Source organism: Equus caballus, chromosome 12, assembly GCF_041296265.1.
Source record: "Equus caballus isolate H_3958 breed thoroughbred chromosome 12, TB-T2T, whole genome shotgun sequence".
Classification (NCBI taxonomy): domain Eukaryota; kingdom Metazoa; phylum Chordata; class Mammalia; order Perissodactyla; family Equidae; genus Equus; species Equus caballus.
Window position 1 is genome coordinate 40673259 of NC_091695.1, and position 17996 is coordinate 40691254.

The following is a 17996-nucleotide window of genomic DNA, read 5'->3' on the forward strand; positions in this document are numbered from 1 at the left end:
ACAACAAATATTTTTGTATGCTAATATCCCAAATGTTGTATGGTGCATAGTTACACTGAAAATTACTCACTGTCACAGGAGATTTTCACATATTGACGTACATGGGGTAACTATTTGGGTTCAAAATTGATTTTACTTGAACTAAAGAAGCCTGATTTATGGCCTATCAAACACTCATTGTACATCTGTTTCAACCATTAAAGAATGCACTCTCTTAAGATAAGAATGCCTACTTCCCCTCCTATGCCCTATTGGTAATGCCCATATTAGTCCCTTTCCAAACATAAGGGTCATGTTGACCTGCTAATTTGCAACTAAATACTTCTTTCAAACTTTGATGAAAATGTATCCTGGGTGTGTTCAATGTATGTTCTTTGTTCTAAAAAGATACGAATCTGCACTGAAAACCATATTTCTCCAGAATGTTTTCTTCCTTTCTGGAAAAGTCCTCCCCAAGTTATAAACATCGCTCTGGCTCAGGTAAAACTCACCTTATTTCTTTTCTCTATAGAATGGTTATTGGTTATTGCATCAACAACTGTTTGTGTGAAATTTCTACTTATCTGAGAGTTCTGTATCTTTATGTACTAACTGGATAAGATACAGAATGTCCCATTAAATTCAAAGTTTTGATAAATAACAAATATTTTAGTATAAGTATGTCCCAAATATTGCATGGAATGTAGATATACTAAAGAGTTATTCACTGTTTATTTGAATACAAATTTAACTAGGCACACTGAATTTTTAGTTAATAAAATGGGCACTTCCCATGAATAAGAGGGATGACAATGTGACTCCAACTCTCTGTTCCCAGCAGAAGAGACACTTTAATTTAATTATACAATGTAATACAATTATGACACTATCTACCTAGAGTTACCATCATATCCCACAGATTAAGGACTCAGGCCCACAAGGCTGCCTCCCCACCACGACAGGTACCAGTTGCAAGCCCGGGTTATTCCCTGTGTTTCTGACCCACCAGCCATAGATTGGAGGTTCCAATGACCCCCTCCTTGGCTTCTATTAATTTGCTAGACTAGCTCACAGAACTCAGGAAAACGTTTACTTATATTTACCAGTTTATTAAAGGATATGATAAAGAATACAAATGAATAGCCAGGTGAAGAGATACATAGGGTGAGGTCCAGGAGGGTTCCAAGCACAGGAGCTTCTGTGGCTGTGGAGTTGTGGTCTGTCACCCTCCTGATGAGGATTTGGTTACCATACTGGAAGCTCTTTAAACTCAATCGTTTTGGATTTTTGTGGAAATTTCATTATGTAGGCATAATAGATTAAATCATTGGTCACTGATAATTGACTCAATTTCCAGCCTCTTTCTGTTCCTTGGAGATGAAGAAGGTGGGACCGAAAGTTCCAACCCTCCAATCACGTGGATGGTTCTCCTGGCCACCAGCCCCATCCTTAGGCACAGTCCCAAAGTCACCTCACTAACATAACAAAAGATACCTTTGTGGATCTCATCACTTGGGACATCCCAAGTGTTGTAGGAACCCAACGCTAGAAATAGAGATGAAGCCTAAATATATATTTCTGATTATAAATTTCAATATCACAAAGAGGAAAAATACCAATTCACTAGAGAAAATTGAAGCCTCTGTCACCTGTAGTTGGTTTTTTTGGTGGTGATAAAGATGTTCTGTAATGAGTGATATTCTGTGGTGTTAGTTCCACAACTCTTTGGTAACTAAAACCCACTGAATTGTACACTTTAAAGGGAAAATTAGATGTGTTACAAAAAAATAATAGGCCCAAATGGCCCCAATGACAGCAAACCAAAACCTAATTACAGTTTCAGCCATCCCCCCACCCCCCGAGGAATGTGACCTTTAAGTCAACCTGAAATTTCCAGAGTTGCACCAGGAAGGTAATCTATATGATAAAACCCCTGACAGTCTCTTCCCCACAAAGTAGAAGACGTCCTGGCCCAAAACAGTCCTTTCTTTCTTTTGCTAGTGACTTCCTTGCCCCATCCTCCTTTCTATCAAAATCTTCCCTTTTCCCAATCTTCCAATTTCCCAACCCTAGGAGTGCCCTTCTAGTTGCTAAGTGGGATGCTGCTCAATTTATGACTCACTTAATAAAGCCTATTATATCCACAAATTTACTCATTCAAATTTTGTTTTTTAACAGATTTGGTGAGAGTGGTGGGACTGACGTGAACTTCTGATGGCACTTGGGGACAACACAAAACACAGGCATAATGCCCCATGAACCCCATTTTGAGTTCACTGTCTTTCTTATCATTTCTAAGGGCCATTGGTTAGTTCCTCTCAGTTTTAGCTCTCCTCTCTTTTTATATTCTAGCTCGCACACTAATTGGCTTTCCTTTACAGGGCAGGTCACCTGTAGCTGGTGGATGATTCTACCTGGAGCCCATTGAGTTCATAAAATTCTGCCTGGAGACAATTGAGCTGTCAGAGGATTCTGCCCAGATCCAAGTGAGCTGGCACAGGGTTCTACCAAGAGCCAAACCCTTAATCTTTCACATGACAATTCCTTGGGTGGAAAATCCCAGGTCTTAGCTCTGTCCTTGGATTTCACATAGGGAACTGCTGATAGTTTAGTCCACAATTTCTTATTTGTTTGGATTCAGTCTCCAGATTCCACGCTGGGAATTGTTGGTGGCAGCTGTAGTTCTCCATTACTTTTGGAATCACTCTGGAGTCTCCATTGTTTGGGGTTTGCTGGTTCAATCCTTTTTCTCAGCTCAACAATCCATGGGAATTGGTGGTGGTTACCAGCAAGAGTTGGACTGTGTCTGATTTAAGAACCACACTAGGACTGAGATCAGACTGAGTATGATTTAGGCTGGAATGAGTCTGGTGAGAGGCCTCATGTGAATATTAAATAAGGGCTAATTTGTAATGGGAATCTCTGAAAAAGTTGCAAAATGGGTGTGCTTGGGTCAAACATTTAAAGGCTGTTAAAACACTTGTCACTTCCCAACCCTACAGCAAGTCCCTCTTAGGTATTAGTTTGGCTCAGAGAAACCCAAAAGCCTTAGATAAAAGAAATGAGATCGTCAAGTTTCAAAGAATTGCGTGCACAACTGTTTATTTTACATCTAAGAACTATGGTCTCAGGAGTCATAGACTCCTTCAAAAATGGTGAAATTTGTCTAGAGACAATGTAGAACTGCAATGGTCATTCTGGGAAATAATCTAGTTAGATAAAATCAATGCAAAAGCTTAGAAAAGCCTTCAAGATTCAACAGTTAAAGATTCATTGCAAAAGAGTAATAAAAAATTAAAGAGGTAAGAGTTACCTAAAACGAAAGACTATACTGCTGATGTAACACTGACTTAACTCCTACTGCCTCCTCTATCCTCTCCTACTTGAGTACTTATTCTAGTAACCTTCTGAATGAATTGTTTTTCCAGTCTGAAAAGACTACATGACCATAAGCAAAAGCTGCCCAGGTTAATGGCCTTACAGATACTCCCAAATCTACCTTTGAAAAAGGACACCATATGGGCTCCAAAAGATGTTGATGGGACTCTGAGGAATATCCTGGTAAGCTGCTTTAGTTTCCCAAGGGGAAACTAAAATTATAATTAATCAAGTTATCCAATACTGCCAGATATATTTACTGTTTGTTCTGGCCGAAATCCGACAAGATATTTACAATGATTTAATAACTTTACGGTCAGAAATTTTGCCAAATTGAAAACTGATATTTAGAGCCTGATAGGAATTTTTCTGTAGCCTCCTCCACTAAGTTACAATGAAACTATAACCCAGAGGGAAAGAAACATCCCAACAGGAGGTAAATGCATGTTTCAGTCCTTTTTGTCAATCCCAAAACTTTCTTTACTCATGTCAAAATAATTGTACATACTGAGATATTAGAAACAGAATTATCCTGCAAATATGCCCCAAAATCCCATCTTGAAGAAACTTGGATACCTTCTTTGTACCTTTGTGATTTAGCAGTTGAAAGAAAATTAAGGTCAGTTTTACAGAACTACACTACTGATACTATATGTTAATTTAAAAACCGTTAAAATATTTAATTTTTGTCAGTCTGATCACACAATTAATAATCTTCTCTCTCTGGAAGAGAGGATTTCTCTGGATTTTCTTTCTCTATATATTTAATTTGCCCATCGTTTTTCTCCTTCCCGGACACTTCCCGGATGTAGAAGATGTCTACCCACATCTTCTCTAGGACCTAAAAGCTATTCTTTGAAATGCAATATTTCTCATCAAAAGCAAAAAGAAAAAAGAGATAAAGTACTTGAATTTGGGATAATAAGAAATCTCAGAAATTGTCTCCACAAATATTAGTAACTATAAGTTCTCTGTGTCTGTCTATGTATCTCTCTGTAAATCTCCCTATATATACATGTATTGTAGATGTGTGGTAATTTCTACCTCCTGATGGTATTGCTAAAATTGGTTTGTAAAAGAGCTCTATTTAATAGCATTAAAGGTCAAGCACTTGTAAGCATTGGGCATTTTAAAATTCTCAAAAACGTAATACACACTAACCCAAATTCTTTTCAAGTTCAAGTGATCTGGGAAAATATTAGGTATAAAAGCTAGCTTAAGTTTGTTGGTTTAATTAAACAGACATATGTTTAAAGTTACAAACATTGAGTATAATGCAGGTAAACAACTTTTATTCTACGTAGGTTTATTAGTCAAAATTATGTTATCTCTGTTGCAAAATTTGTCAGCAAAAAGTCACTTCAAATGATGGCTGATTTTGTCCAATGCCTAATGAAGTTTTTCTGGGTGATCTAAATATAATTGTTAGGAGCAAATAACTTGGTTAGATGTAATTGAGATAAGAGTTTATAGATAAGCTTTTTGGCAACATTATATTTTATGGCATGTTTACTTAAAAATAGCTCACAAAATGTTTTTGGTAACCCGAAACTTTAGAGTTTTGCTAAGTTAAATTAAATGATGAGAAATTTATTAAATATCTAGATCATTCTCAAATAAGATAAAATAGAGAAATATTAATTGTTGACCACAGGTTTATCTACCCTTGACTCCCTATTGCAGAGAAATTAAAGATAAATTTGGGTCTATTAGTAAACCTGTTTTACGCCATGCTAAAAAATTTTCTTTGAAAAAGCATATGCTTCTAGAAATTATAAAAAATATTTACAAATCTTCCAATCCACAGAATGCTGATATAAAAGACAGTTCATAGTTGTTTATTATCTTATTTTTCACAGAGAAATTAAGGATTCTAAAGTTAAAAATTCTAATATGAAGGTGCATTTTGTTAAGGGAATTGACAGTAATTTTGTTTCAGAACGGGAAGGAGAAAAACGATGGGCAAATTAAATATATAGAGAAAGAAAATCCAGAGAAATCCTCTCTTCCAGAGAGAGAGGATTATTAATTGTGTGATCAGACTGACAAAAATTAAATATTTTAACGGTTTTTAAATTAACATATAGTATCAGTAGTGTAGTTATGTAAAACTGACCTTAATTTTCTTTCAACTGCTAAAAGACAAAATTTTCTTGGACCATTAGGCCTGCATCTGATAAGAGATTATGAGAGAAAAGGAAAGATTTAATGTTGTATCAAAATTATCTTCTTTGCTTTGTCAGGGCTTTGATTATGTAGGAAAAATGGAGTCTTCTTAATATTAAAAGAACTAAGTTTTGCTAATAGGTAATTAAATATTAAGTTTCATATTGATTTCCGATCCTATTTAGTCTAGCGGCCAAACCTTTAGGTATCTTTGACGAAGTTCCCAAAATCAACTTCTAAAAGTGAAGTCTTTTTGATCTGGAAGAAACTGGGATTTTTCCAGAGAACACCTGGAACACTTCAAAAGATTTGTTAAACTAACCAAGCTTATTTGATATGTTAAATTACATAGGAAAAATTGTCGAATAAATGATAGTATGCCTTCTTTACGTTGTATTTGCACAAGTATATAAGTGTCCAAGAAATTGTGTGAAATTCCTAGAAATCTGATATGTCCTGGAATAATTCTATTACTTGTAATTCTAGCTATTATCGTAAATGTTGTATAATGTCCTCTGGGACCTCAATCAAAAATGGACAACAAGCGCATCGGGAAAATGCCCCAGCTGACTTTCAGGCAGAGCCAGCAGCAACAGAATGTGTACAGAGAGTGGCACACGTGGATGAAGTCCATCTGCTTCTGAAAAAAATGACACCTCATCGTCAGCCTTTTGCCATCTTGACATCCTTGTCACATGGAAACAATCTGCCGCTGAATCAAAGATGTTAAGATGGGTAAACAATTGTGGTAAATTAACAAACACTCAGGGCTAAGGGAAACACAAGATGGCCCCTTGGTTCTTTCCAGCTCCCTAGTAAATCCCATTTTTCGGTTTTTACATTCCTTTACCCACTATACTGCATTTAAGAAAAATTATTTTTGTCCCCTGAGGCTTCAGACAGCCTCTATCTGCTCCCTTTGAACACATGCAGCTGGACTTCATTCAAGTGCCACTTAGTATGGGTTATCAATATGTTCTTGTTAACATATGTATGTTTTCTGGATGGGTTGAAGTCTTCCCATAAAACAAGGCTGATAACTTCATAGTGACAAAGAAACTGTCAGAAAGTGTCTTTTCCACTTTGGGTATACCTTCCACAATCTCCAGTGATCAAGGCACCCAATTCACTGGGCAAAACATACAAGTCTCAATTAAAACCTTGCAAACTTTTTGTAATTATCACTGTTCTGTCACCCTTAACTATTGCACAAGGTCGAGAGAACTAATGGTTTTAATGTTTTTTCAGACTTAAAGAAATGTTTTCATTTAAGCGATCAACAATTTGGTAAGATATATCTTTGTGAAAAGAGATAAAGCATTAGTTCTTCTCTCTACTTGATCCCTCAGAATTCAGAAATACTCAGTCACTATTCTTGTTTCACTTATATAAATAATAGGGCCAATTTTTAATATAAAAACATTACGTTTACTTTGGTTATCTTTAGTAAAAGATATATGTAATTGTAGAAAGAAAAATTATGTTTGCACCTGTGTAGATATTAAAATCTAGTCCTGTTAATTGTCCTTGAGGTTTTGTTATATATGTGTAGACTGGACTCCTCCAGCCTAAAACATTTCCTTTGGTCATGCTGACTGTTTGCAGTACCCACTTTGGAAAACATAAACTCCACACGAGAGAGTCACTGGCAAACCAATGTCTATTGGTATACAACCTTCTGCTGATCCCATGCTGTTTCATGCTAGTATGATCAGCTGCTGTCAGTTTCTAAGTCTTATGCTCAAGTCTATCATCAACAGGTTAAAGAAGCTTTCCTAGATCCTCATTTAAATGATCCTGTTAGTCACACTCTAGAGCCTAGTGACTAAGTATTCTAGAAGCTTCATCAGAGGAAGACAGGCTTCAAGCCCTATTAGGAGGGACCTTACTAAGTGCTCCTGACCACTGACACTACTACAAAACTAGAAGGCATTGTATAGGTCTGAAATCTGATCCTGTAGAAATACTGGAGGCTTCCAAATCAAATTGACTATGAATAGAAGTAGCTGATGTCAACATAGACTGCTTCTACCCAAGTCACCAGAAAAAAACTTCCTACTTTTTTTTTTTAAAGATTGGCACCTGGGCTAACAACTGTTGCCAATCTTTTTTTTTTTTTTCTTTTTTCTGCTTTATCTCCCCAACCCCCCCCCCCCCCCCGTACACAGTTGTATATCTTAGTTGCAGGTCCTTCTAGTTGTGGGATGTGGGACGCCGCCACAACGTGGCCTGACCAGCGGTGCCATGTCCGCGCCCCGGATCCGAACCCTGGGTGGGCCGCAGTGGAGCACATGAACTTAACCACTCGGCCATGGAGCCGGCCCCCCTACTTTTGCTAAACATGAAACACTTTTCTATTTTATTTCTTTCCTTTACTCTGGCATTGACCTGGGAAGATAACGCCTTCATCTGTAATGCTCAGGCCACTGCTAAGGGGAGTAACCTCTGGAATTTAGAACAACTTTTAATTTCAGGCTAGGAGAAAATGCTCACTGACCCCCAGCTTGAACAGGCAAATGCAACAATTCCTGTGAATGAATCCATTAACAGTGCCACCTTAGTGGAAGTAGTTTGTGCCCCAACAGGATGTATCTATGTCTTCAGTGTTTATCACTCTCTTTGGACTTATGAATGCCTAGATGATTGCTGGGCAATGCCTCTTAGGATATGTAGCTATGCCCCCATCTATTCTACATAGGACCTACCAGGAGACCTTCATTAATTCAAAATTAGCTCCCTTTCACAAATCCCTAGTTCCCTGGTTAGGGGTAAATATAAGTGAGGCTGTGATCAGAAACTTCTCCTTAGCTCTTGAAAATATTACAGACTCCACTGTTAAAGCAGTAGCTGCTCAACAAAAATCCTTAGCCTCTCTGATGTTCTTGGTAATAGATTAGCCCTTGATTTTCTTTTAGCTGAGCAAGGTGTCTTTGCTATGGCTACACCACCTGCTGTACCTGGATCAACATTCCTGGGGAAGTTGAAACTCAGTTACATGAGATGGTTGACAAAGCCACTTGTCTTTAGATGGTGACTCCTTTAGTGAGGTCCTTCTATGATGGGTTTGGGTCTTAGGGACCGTGGCTCCAAACCATACTCCAAACATTGGGAATTATCCTGGTTATTGTAAATATAATAATCTCTCTGGCAAGTTACGTTCTGTCAAAGGCTTTAAGTGCATGTTTGCAGCTGCTAACCACCAAGCAAATGATCTCCTTGAGACTGGAATGTCAGAGAAGGAACAAATAATGACCAATTAAAGACTCTGAACCTCAAGATGTGACCTGTAAATATCACAGGGATTAAGCAAAAACATCATGACTTGTGAATATCACACAGAAGATGAGAAAAAGTGATGAGAACCACGGAGTGGTGGCTGACAGTGCAGCAGTGCCTTAATTTTTTTTTAATCACATCTCTCAGTGAGGCTGAAAGTTTTAATCAAATGAGGATAATTGATAAAATAAAAAATATCAAACCCAAAATGGCCCCCATGACAGCAAGCCAAGACTGACTTACAGTTTCAGCCCTCCAAGGAATGTGACCTTTAAACAGTCAATTTGAAATTTCCTAAGTTGCACAAGTAAGGTAATTGGCATGATAAAACCCATGCCAGTTCTATTTCCTCAATAAAGAAGATGTTCTGGCCCGAAATAACCCTTTCTTTTCTTTTGCTAGTGATTTCCTTACCTTATAAAAACCTTCCATTTTGTGTAACACCTCATATTGCCCTTCTAGTAACTGGATGGGATCCTGATTTGTGAATTGCTTAAGAAAGCCAATTATATCTTCATATTTACTCAGTTGAATTTTGCTTGTTAACAGATGCTATGTGAATTATATCTCAATAAAGCTGTAAAAAAAGAAATTTTAATGGATGACTTAGTGCTAATCTATAGTGCTATGACATTTTATCTCATATTTTCTCTTCAATTCTTCTCTAGCATATCATGCATGTACCAGATAGGAATTTTATGACATCACGGTGGAATTATTTATTTGTTTCTCCCTTACTCACTGGACTTTAAGAGCCATGAAGACCTTATCTGAAATATTGCTTTATTCCTTGAACTAGCACAGAAAAGGTCCTCACACGTGTTATCTGGATGAATCAACAAACCAATACAAATAAGCCTCAGTATGTGTTTACCACCGGTTTGCCTTTCTGGCCACCATCACTGTCCATTCCGCCTCCATTTCTAGTAAATTACTGTCAGTGTGAATTTGTGATATGATTTTAATGAAGCAGAATGTCAGTTATGAGAAGGACATGATTACACCAGATTTCACTGGCTTTAATTTAACTCAGGATTGTTTTCCCTAACTCTTTTAATCAAAATTCAGCATTAAACAAGCAAAATGCTTTCTTTTCTTTTCAAAGGGAACTTAAACAGCGTTTCATTTTTGAGTGAAATTAGATTTTCTGGGAAGAACTGCATACTATGTAGCGGGTTTATTTTAGATTATTTGCTAAGATTCTGTAGATCAAAGTCCACTGCTGACGTTGAAGCACTGCTGAGGACAAAAATTTTTACAAAGTACACCTTTAACAGGTTGAATTGTCCACCACTGGAAGTACCTGAGCAAAACATTTCCTGCTGTAACTAAGGAAAACGGCTAACTACAGGCCCTAACACAATCTTGAGAAACAGCTTCCATGGCCCTGCTTTGGAAGACAGACAGGGTCAATTGAGGAGAAAGTGTGGTCATCACACATTTAGCGTCACGTGTGGAAGGAAATATTTTCTCTCAAACTTTTCTAGATACAGTCATTTTGTCTCATCTTGGGGATCACCCGTTGAGCCTCCATGGCCTTTCAGGACCTCCTGGATCAAGTTGGAGGCCTGGGGAGATTCCAGATCCTTCAGATTGTTTGCCTTTGTATTTCCAGCATTATAGTGTTCCCTCATGTGCTATTGGAGAACTTCACTGCAGCCGTCCCTGGTCACCGCTGCTGGGTCCACATCCTCGACAATGACACTGTCTCTGCTAATGGCACTGGGATCCTCAGTCAAGACACCCTCCTGAGAATCTCCATCCCACTGGATTCAAACCTGAGGCCAGAAAATTGTCGTCGCTTCCTTCATCCCCAGTGGCAGCTCCTTCACCTGAATGGGACCTTCCCTAATATGAGTGAGCTGGACACGGAGCCATGTGTGAATGGCTGGGTGTATGACCAAAGCTCCTTCTCCTCCACCACTGTGACTGAGGTAAGAAGCCCTGTAGATGTGCTCTGAGTTCATACTGTGGGTGTTTAGAGATAGAAAAAATAATGAAGATGCTTCAAGCCTTCAGTCATTACATAGGTGCTCATTCTTAAATCTTTCAGGAAATATTAATTGCTTCTTTATTAAATGCTTTACATTTAAATAAATAATAATACTAATGAATTAAAAAATAGACTACTATTGTAGTGATTTTATTCTTGAAAAGACCAAAGTGTAAGCAAGTAATTTATGTAATATGTTAAAAATGTTATGCTAGGTCAGTAATGCTTACCATTTGGTTGAAAATTATAAATACTTTGGAGATTGATGAAAACCTCCATGTTTAAACTGTACCCCAGTGCAGTCACATACGTTGTCTTCGAATAAATTCAGGCATAAATAAAATTTTAAAATTAAAATAATTGCATTCTATTGCCATGATTAAGCACCAGTTTGCATGAAGTAAAACAGAGAATTAGTAAAACTTATAATTTTAGAGGAGTTTTCCAGAAAAAATTTATGTTTAACCTGAGATTTAAATTAGAATGGCAGGTAATGTAGAAAGGGAAGCTGGAAAAGAAGATAGGGGCCTAATATACTAAAATTTGCAAGTAATGTTAAAGTGTTTCCATGCAGGGATTATAAAATGCTGTGGAGCTCTCCTTTGCAAGTTTCCTTCTCTTACAGTGGGACCTGGTGTGTGAATTTCAGTCACTGATCTCAGTGTCTAAATTCTTAGTCATGGCTGGAATGCTGGTGGGAGGCATCATATATGGCCATTTATCAGACAGGTGAGTGTCTCTGGATCACAGCTCTCTTTCCTGAGTATTTTCATCATTTCATGAATCATTCTTTCCTTCAGAAATAGATATTATAAATTACACTGTCCTAGAGCTTCCTTGGTCTCCACTTCCCAGATTTTCAAGAGGAGAACTAATGAGTGTGGTGAGTGCTACGTTTTCAACATTGACCTTGGTGTACAAGACACAGTAGTGACATCTCCATTAAATTTGGAAGCACATCAGGACAGTATGTATAGAGGAGGTGCTATAACATGTGGTTTAGAAACATGAGCAGGTATTAGCTACGGGAATGATGAGGAAAATGTTTCATGTCGTGAGATCCAGCCTGTTTGAAAACACAGATATGGAAAACTGCTATCTTGGCCTTGGCCAGGGGTGCCATATTCAATCCTTCCTGTACCCTGTGAGCTGAATGTTTGTGGTTTCCCAGAGAATGGTCATCATGGCCTAGTTGCCTTAGTATGAAGAGTAGATTTTTCTATAAAACCTGTGGGGTGTAGAACAATGTGTTCTTGGTAGTACATTGAAAAATTATGCCAGGAAACTTAATTTTTGTGTTTGCAAAAACAAGTTTTTAAAGGTAGGCTTTTCAGTCATGTAAAGTAATTAATCTGCTAACAGCTGATCAAAGTTTGTCATATGAGTAGTTTGGGATATTCTGTGCCTGACAGTATCCCTTCTGAAAGAGACTTCTTCTGAAATCATTGTCAACACCCAACCACGTCTCTTCTGAGGGAGGTGGAGTGCAGGATGTGCCCCTTAACATTCACCAGCATAATATTTTCTGTTGTCTCAGATGAGAAATGTGAACACTAAATATATCACAGTAAATGTAACATATAAATGAGTTCAGAGTCAGTGTGTTCACTTTCAGGAGCCCAGTAACACAGCCTTCTGGGACAGTGTCATGAGAAATTATAGATATATCAATTTTCATGTGTCATGGGGTAGCAGAGTTTGGGGATGGAAAGGGCCTAGTCACAGATTACAGTGGAGAAATAGGTGAAATGGAGGGGTCAATATAATCTAAGTATTTTGAACTTCATCAGAAAGCTGAGAGGAATAACTAAAGGATTTCCTTCGTCAACATTTATAGTTTGTAGAAACCATGCATGTTTTCCATTAAATTTATTTCTAATTAACTTAGTTTTTGAGGCTAAGAAGTTGTTTTTTGTAACTTTAATTTCCGATTATTCATTGCTGTTATTTAAAAAAATGAAATTTACACTTATATACTGAACTTACCAACTGCCACCTTGATAAATTTATTTTTTAGGTCTCATAGCTTTATTGTGAATTCCTTAAAGTTTTCTACAGAACTATGTTTTCATCTGCTAGTAATGAAAGTTTTACTTATTATTTTCCTTTCTTTTTCCTTTTACTCTTTTTCTGTAAATAGCTACAACATTCAGTATCATGCTTAATGAAAGTGGTGAGAGATGATAAAATCTTGCCTTATTCTGACCTTAGGTAGAATGCATTGTTCTTTCAAACTTGAGTATAATGTGAGCTATAGGATTATAGTAGATACCCTTAATTAGGTTTAAGAAGTTTTCCTCTATTTTTGGTTTTCTGAGCATTTTATGTGAAAATATTGTGACATACAATAAGGACTACTGAACACATTCTATAGACCATCTAATACCTGACAGAGAATCTTGCTTGAGAACCTTTGGGAAATCAAGACTTTCAAAAACAGCCATATATAAGGGGGAATTGATAAAGTCATGATCAAGGCCAGGCAAAGCACATTCTCAGAAAAGACATGAGAACATCTAAAGCTTTTACCTCAGCTTGATACCTACCCACAGTGCAAGCCTAGCTAAGCCTTTAAGGCTTTCCCAAAACCAGATCAAACATGCAAGCACTGGGGAGGAAATCTCCATCAAAACTTAGCTGAACATGAACTAATAGTTTTGCAAAGCAGTTTGGAAAGGTCTGAAAAGAATAGACTACCAAGCCCTGTGACAATTAATAAAAGAATGAGCAAACCCTGAGTAAGAGAGCATATCTAATTTCCAGATTTAGCATAGTATGATAACCAAATGCTCAATTTTCAACAACAACAAAAATATCAGAAGGCATGCAAAGAAACAGGGAAACATGGTTCTTAAAAAGGAAAAACTAAAACCTGACAGAGACTGTTCACATGAGTAAGCCCAGAAGTCAGACATTCACACAATGGCTTTAAAACAGCTGTCCTAAATATTTTCAAAACACTGAAGTAAAACATGGGGAAAAAAAGAAAATAATTCAGGAAAATACTCCATGAACAAAAAGAGAATATCAACAAAGTGATACAAATTATAAAAATAGAAACAAATAGAAGTTTTGGAGGTGAAATATATAATGAGTTGAAATTTTCTCTAGAGGATTCAACAGCAGTTTTGAGCAGATGGAGTGAACAGTGAACATGAAGATAGTACAGTTTAAATTATTGAGTCTGATGAACAGGCAGAAAAAAGAATGAGGAAAAGTGAACACAGCCTAAGGGACTTAGGGAACATCAGCAGGAACCAAAATACTAATTATGGGAGTCTCAGAAAGAGAAGAGAGGGAAAAAGGGGCAGAGAGAGTAAATGAGAAATAATGCAGGAAACTTCCCAAATTTGATGAAAGATATCAATCTACAATGAAATCCAAGAGCCTCAAGGAAATCCTAGTAGGATTAACTCAAAGAGACCCACACTGAGACCCGTTATAATCAAAATGTCCAAAACCAAAGACGGAGAGAGAATCTTTTTTTTTTTCTGCTGAGGAAGATTCACCTTGTGCTAACATCTGTTGCCAGTCTTCCTCTATTTTGGATGTGGGCTGCCAGCACAGCATGGCCACTGATGAGTACTGTAGGTCCATGCCTGGGAACCAAACTAGGGCCAACAACGTGAAGTGTATCAAAATTAACCAATAGGCCAATGAGGTTGGCTCAAAGAGAGAATCTTGAAAGCAGCAGGAGAGAAGCAACTCATCACACAGAAGGATCCTCATTGAGATCATTTATTAATTTCTCATTAGAAACTTTGGAGGCCAGAAGGCAGTGGGATGATATGTTGAAACTGCTGAAAGAAAAACACTGTCAGGGCTGGCCTGGTGGCAGAGTGGTTAAGTTTGCTTATCAAGCCATGCTGTGGCATGTTTCCCACATATAAAATAGAGAAGAATTGGCACAGATGTTAGCTCAAGGCCAGTCTTCCTCAAAAAAAAAAAAAAAAGTCAGTGAAGAGTTCTATATCTGGCAAAAGAATCATTTAAAAATGAGTTAAAAATTAAGATACTCACAGATGAACAAAAGCTAGTGGAGTTCAATATCACTAGACTTACCCTACAAGAAACATTAAAAGGGGAGATTCACTTTGCGATTAAAGGGTACTAGATAGTAACTTAAAAAAGAAATAGATATGAAGAGAAAAGTTCTCTGATAAAGGTAAACATATAGGCAAATATGAAAACAAGTATTATTGTAATTTGGTATTTATGTTTACTTTTTATTTTCCAAAGGATTTAAAACAAAAATGCATTAAAATAATTTAAAATCTATGTTTGTGTATAAAGTTGTAATTTGTGATATCAATATCATAAACAGGAGGAACAGATAGCGGTATAGAAGTAGAGACTTTTGTGCAATTGAAGTTATCAATTCAAACTAGATTGCTGTGACTAGGATGTTATATGGAAACCACAGAAAAAATATCTATAGAATATACACAAAAGGAAATGATAAGGGAAACAAAGAATGTCACTACAAAAAAATCAATGAAGCAAATAAGCAGTCAGCAAGAGGGAATGAAAAATAAATAGCTGTAAGACATACTGAAAACAAATAGCAAAATAACAGAAGAGAGTCCTTCCTTATTATTAATTACCTTATATGTAAATGGATAACACTCTCCATTCAAAAGACAAAGATTGACAGAATGGGTTAAAAAAAATAGGATCCAACTATATGCTGTATGACAGACTCATTTTGGATCTAAAAACACAAATAACTGGAAAATGAAAGGATGGAAAATGATATTTCATGTAAACAGCCACCAAAAGAAAACTTGATTGACTATTCCTAATTCCAGATAAAATAGACTTTAACTCAAAACTTGTTATAAGAAGGAATTCAAATATTGATTTTAAGAAAGTCAGTTCAACAAGAATATATAACAATGATAAACATAGATGCACAAAACAACAGAGCCCAAAACATACAAGGTAAACACTGACAGAGTTGATAAGTGAAATTGACAGTTCTAGAATAACAGTTACATAATTCAATAAATCACTTTCAATAGTGCACAGAGCTACCAGACCAAAGAACAATGAGAAATAGAAGACTTTAACACTATTAAGCTAACTAGACCTAATACACATGTATAGAACACAACAATAGCAGAATACACAAAATTCTCACATGCACATGGAATACTCTCTGAGGTAAACCACATGTAGGACACAAACAAGTATCCAGTGAAATAAGACAGGCACAAAAGGACAATTATTGCATGATTCCACTTGCATGATTCCACATAGTCTCAGAGAAAAAAAGTAGCGTAGACATGCCCAGAGGCTAGGGCAAAGGGAGGAAGGGGAGTTATTGCTTTATTGAGCACAGAATTTCTATTGGCAATGTTGAAAAATGTTTGGAAATAGATAGTAATGATGTTTGCAGAACATTGTAAATGTAATTGTCACTGGTTTATACACTTAAAATTAATAAAAACAGCAAATTTTCTTTTATATATATTTAATAAAAAATAAACACAAACGTTAATATAAAACGGAAAAGCAAATATGAACATTGATAGACACTGTATGTGGCTCAAGAAGCCTAAAACAATAGTTATCTGGTCTTTACTGGAAATATTTGCTGACTCCTGGTGTAGCAGCCCTCTGAGGCTCTCTGTCGATTTTTTTGAATCACTGTTTCTCTCTGTTCTTCACCTTCTATAGCTTCTATTGCTCTATCTTCAAATTCACATAGTCTTTCTCTTGTGTCCACGTGGCTATTAAGTCACAGTGAATATTTATAACAGCAACTATACTTTTTGAGTTCTAGAATTTCATTTATTGTGGTTTGTTTCATCAATTTCTCTGCTGAGAGTGCCTATTTCTGAGCTGTGATTTTCATACGTTATTAAATCATATTTTACTTGCATCTTTGAGGATACTCCTACTACCTCCTTAAAATACTTATTGGTTAAATCAAAATTTGTCTTCTCTCAGGAGAGGTTTGAATGATTTCTATTCTCTTCAGAATGGATTTCATTTCTTTGGTTCTTCACATACCAAGAAATATTGAATTCTATCTTTACTATTATAATCATTAAGTTGTGGAGATTCTATCTTCCAGTATTATTCATCAGTAGTACTGATTCTTTCATTTTAGTGAGTAATGTTCATCCTGGGATTGAACTAAAAACTGCTTCTTGGGCAACTGGCCTCAGTTCAGATCTTTGACTTTGACCAGCTTTGAGCTTATTCTGCACGTGTGTGTTTCAGAGACCAGTCAGGGATGTGTGGTACACACAATTTAAAGACTCCCTCTTTGTCACTTTCCATTGCTGGATCTCTCACTCTCATCAGTGTTTCCAATCTACCACAGTCTATCATCTGCTTCTCTAGGCCACATGAAGGCAGGTTTTACACATATACCCCAATCACTGTATTTACTGTGTGGTTTGCAGCTTACTCAGGTTATAGCCATGGAAACAGGATCTTCTTTATATTGTTCCCTATGTGCTCTCCTCTGAAGGGCCATACACACTCCACCACAGACTACTTGCTTCTGTGAACTCTTGAATACACCAGTACTCTCTTTGAGTAGTTGCTTTTTGTGTTATGCACAGTTTTATACATCTTTTCTGAGAGAGTGGAGGGAAGATTGTAGAGTAAAATTCTTTTATCCCTGGAACCTGACATGCACCCATCAAAGGCTTTTAGGAGAAGTATTTTGATAGAATTTTAATCTGCCTTATTAGTGCTTCATTGATAATTAACTGAGGGAGCAAAAGTGATGTAATGATATCATTTAAGAGACTATCAAATAATTCTAAGGAAAAAGGATGGGAACTTTAATTAGCAAGGTGACCATGGAAATGGTAACAAGGAGCTGGATTGGGAAGCTATCTGTGGAAAGATACAATAAGATTTCCTGATGGCTTGACATATTTAAGAAGGAGGCTATGATATGGCAAAAGGAGGATCAAGGATGATATCTATATCTTCAGCGTGAGCAAATGGATGAATGCTGATATGGTTAAATAATCTGAGGGAAGACAGGAAAAGGAACCCATATGGAGGAGAAAGTTAAGACTTCTGTTTTGGACATAATAAATTGGAAGTGCCTATTGGTGATGCGTCAGGAGATGTCAAGTTGGAGAAGGCAGTACTAAGAATATTGGCAGGCTTGAAAACAACTTACCCCAAATATAACCTCTACCAGGCTGATATTCAGCTCATAAATACCCAAGCATCC

General features: G+C 36.8%; 1 protein-coding gene across 3 annotated transcripts in view; it reads left to right on the forward strand.

Annotated features, from left to right (window-relative positions):
• Positions 1-10013: 10013 nt before the first annotated feature.
• LOC100064607 (organic anion transporter 7) overlaps positions 10014-17996 on the forward strand; it is a 36815-nt gene continuing 28832 nt past the window's right edge. For 2 of the 3 annotated variants that reach the window (XR_011424069.1, XM_014729638.3), the window contains exons 1-2: positions 10024-10733; positions 11418-11521. Coding sequence is in view for 2 of the 3 variants with exons in the window: in XM_014729638.3 (XP_014585124.1) it covers positions 10332-10733; positions 11418-11521 (506 nt within the window). In the remaining variant the exon portion in view is untranslated. Of the gene's footprint in view, positions 10734-11417; positions 11522-17996 lie in introns of all 3 variants that reach the window. The other variant, XM_014729639.3, reaches the window with a different exon arrangement.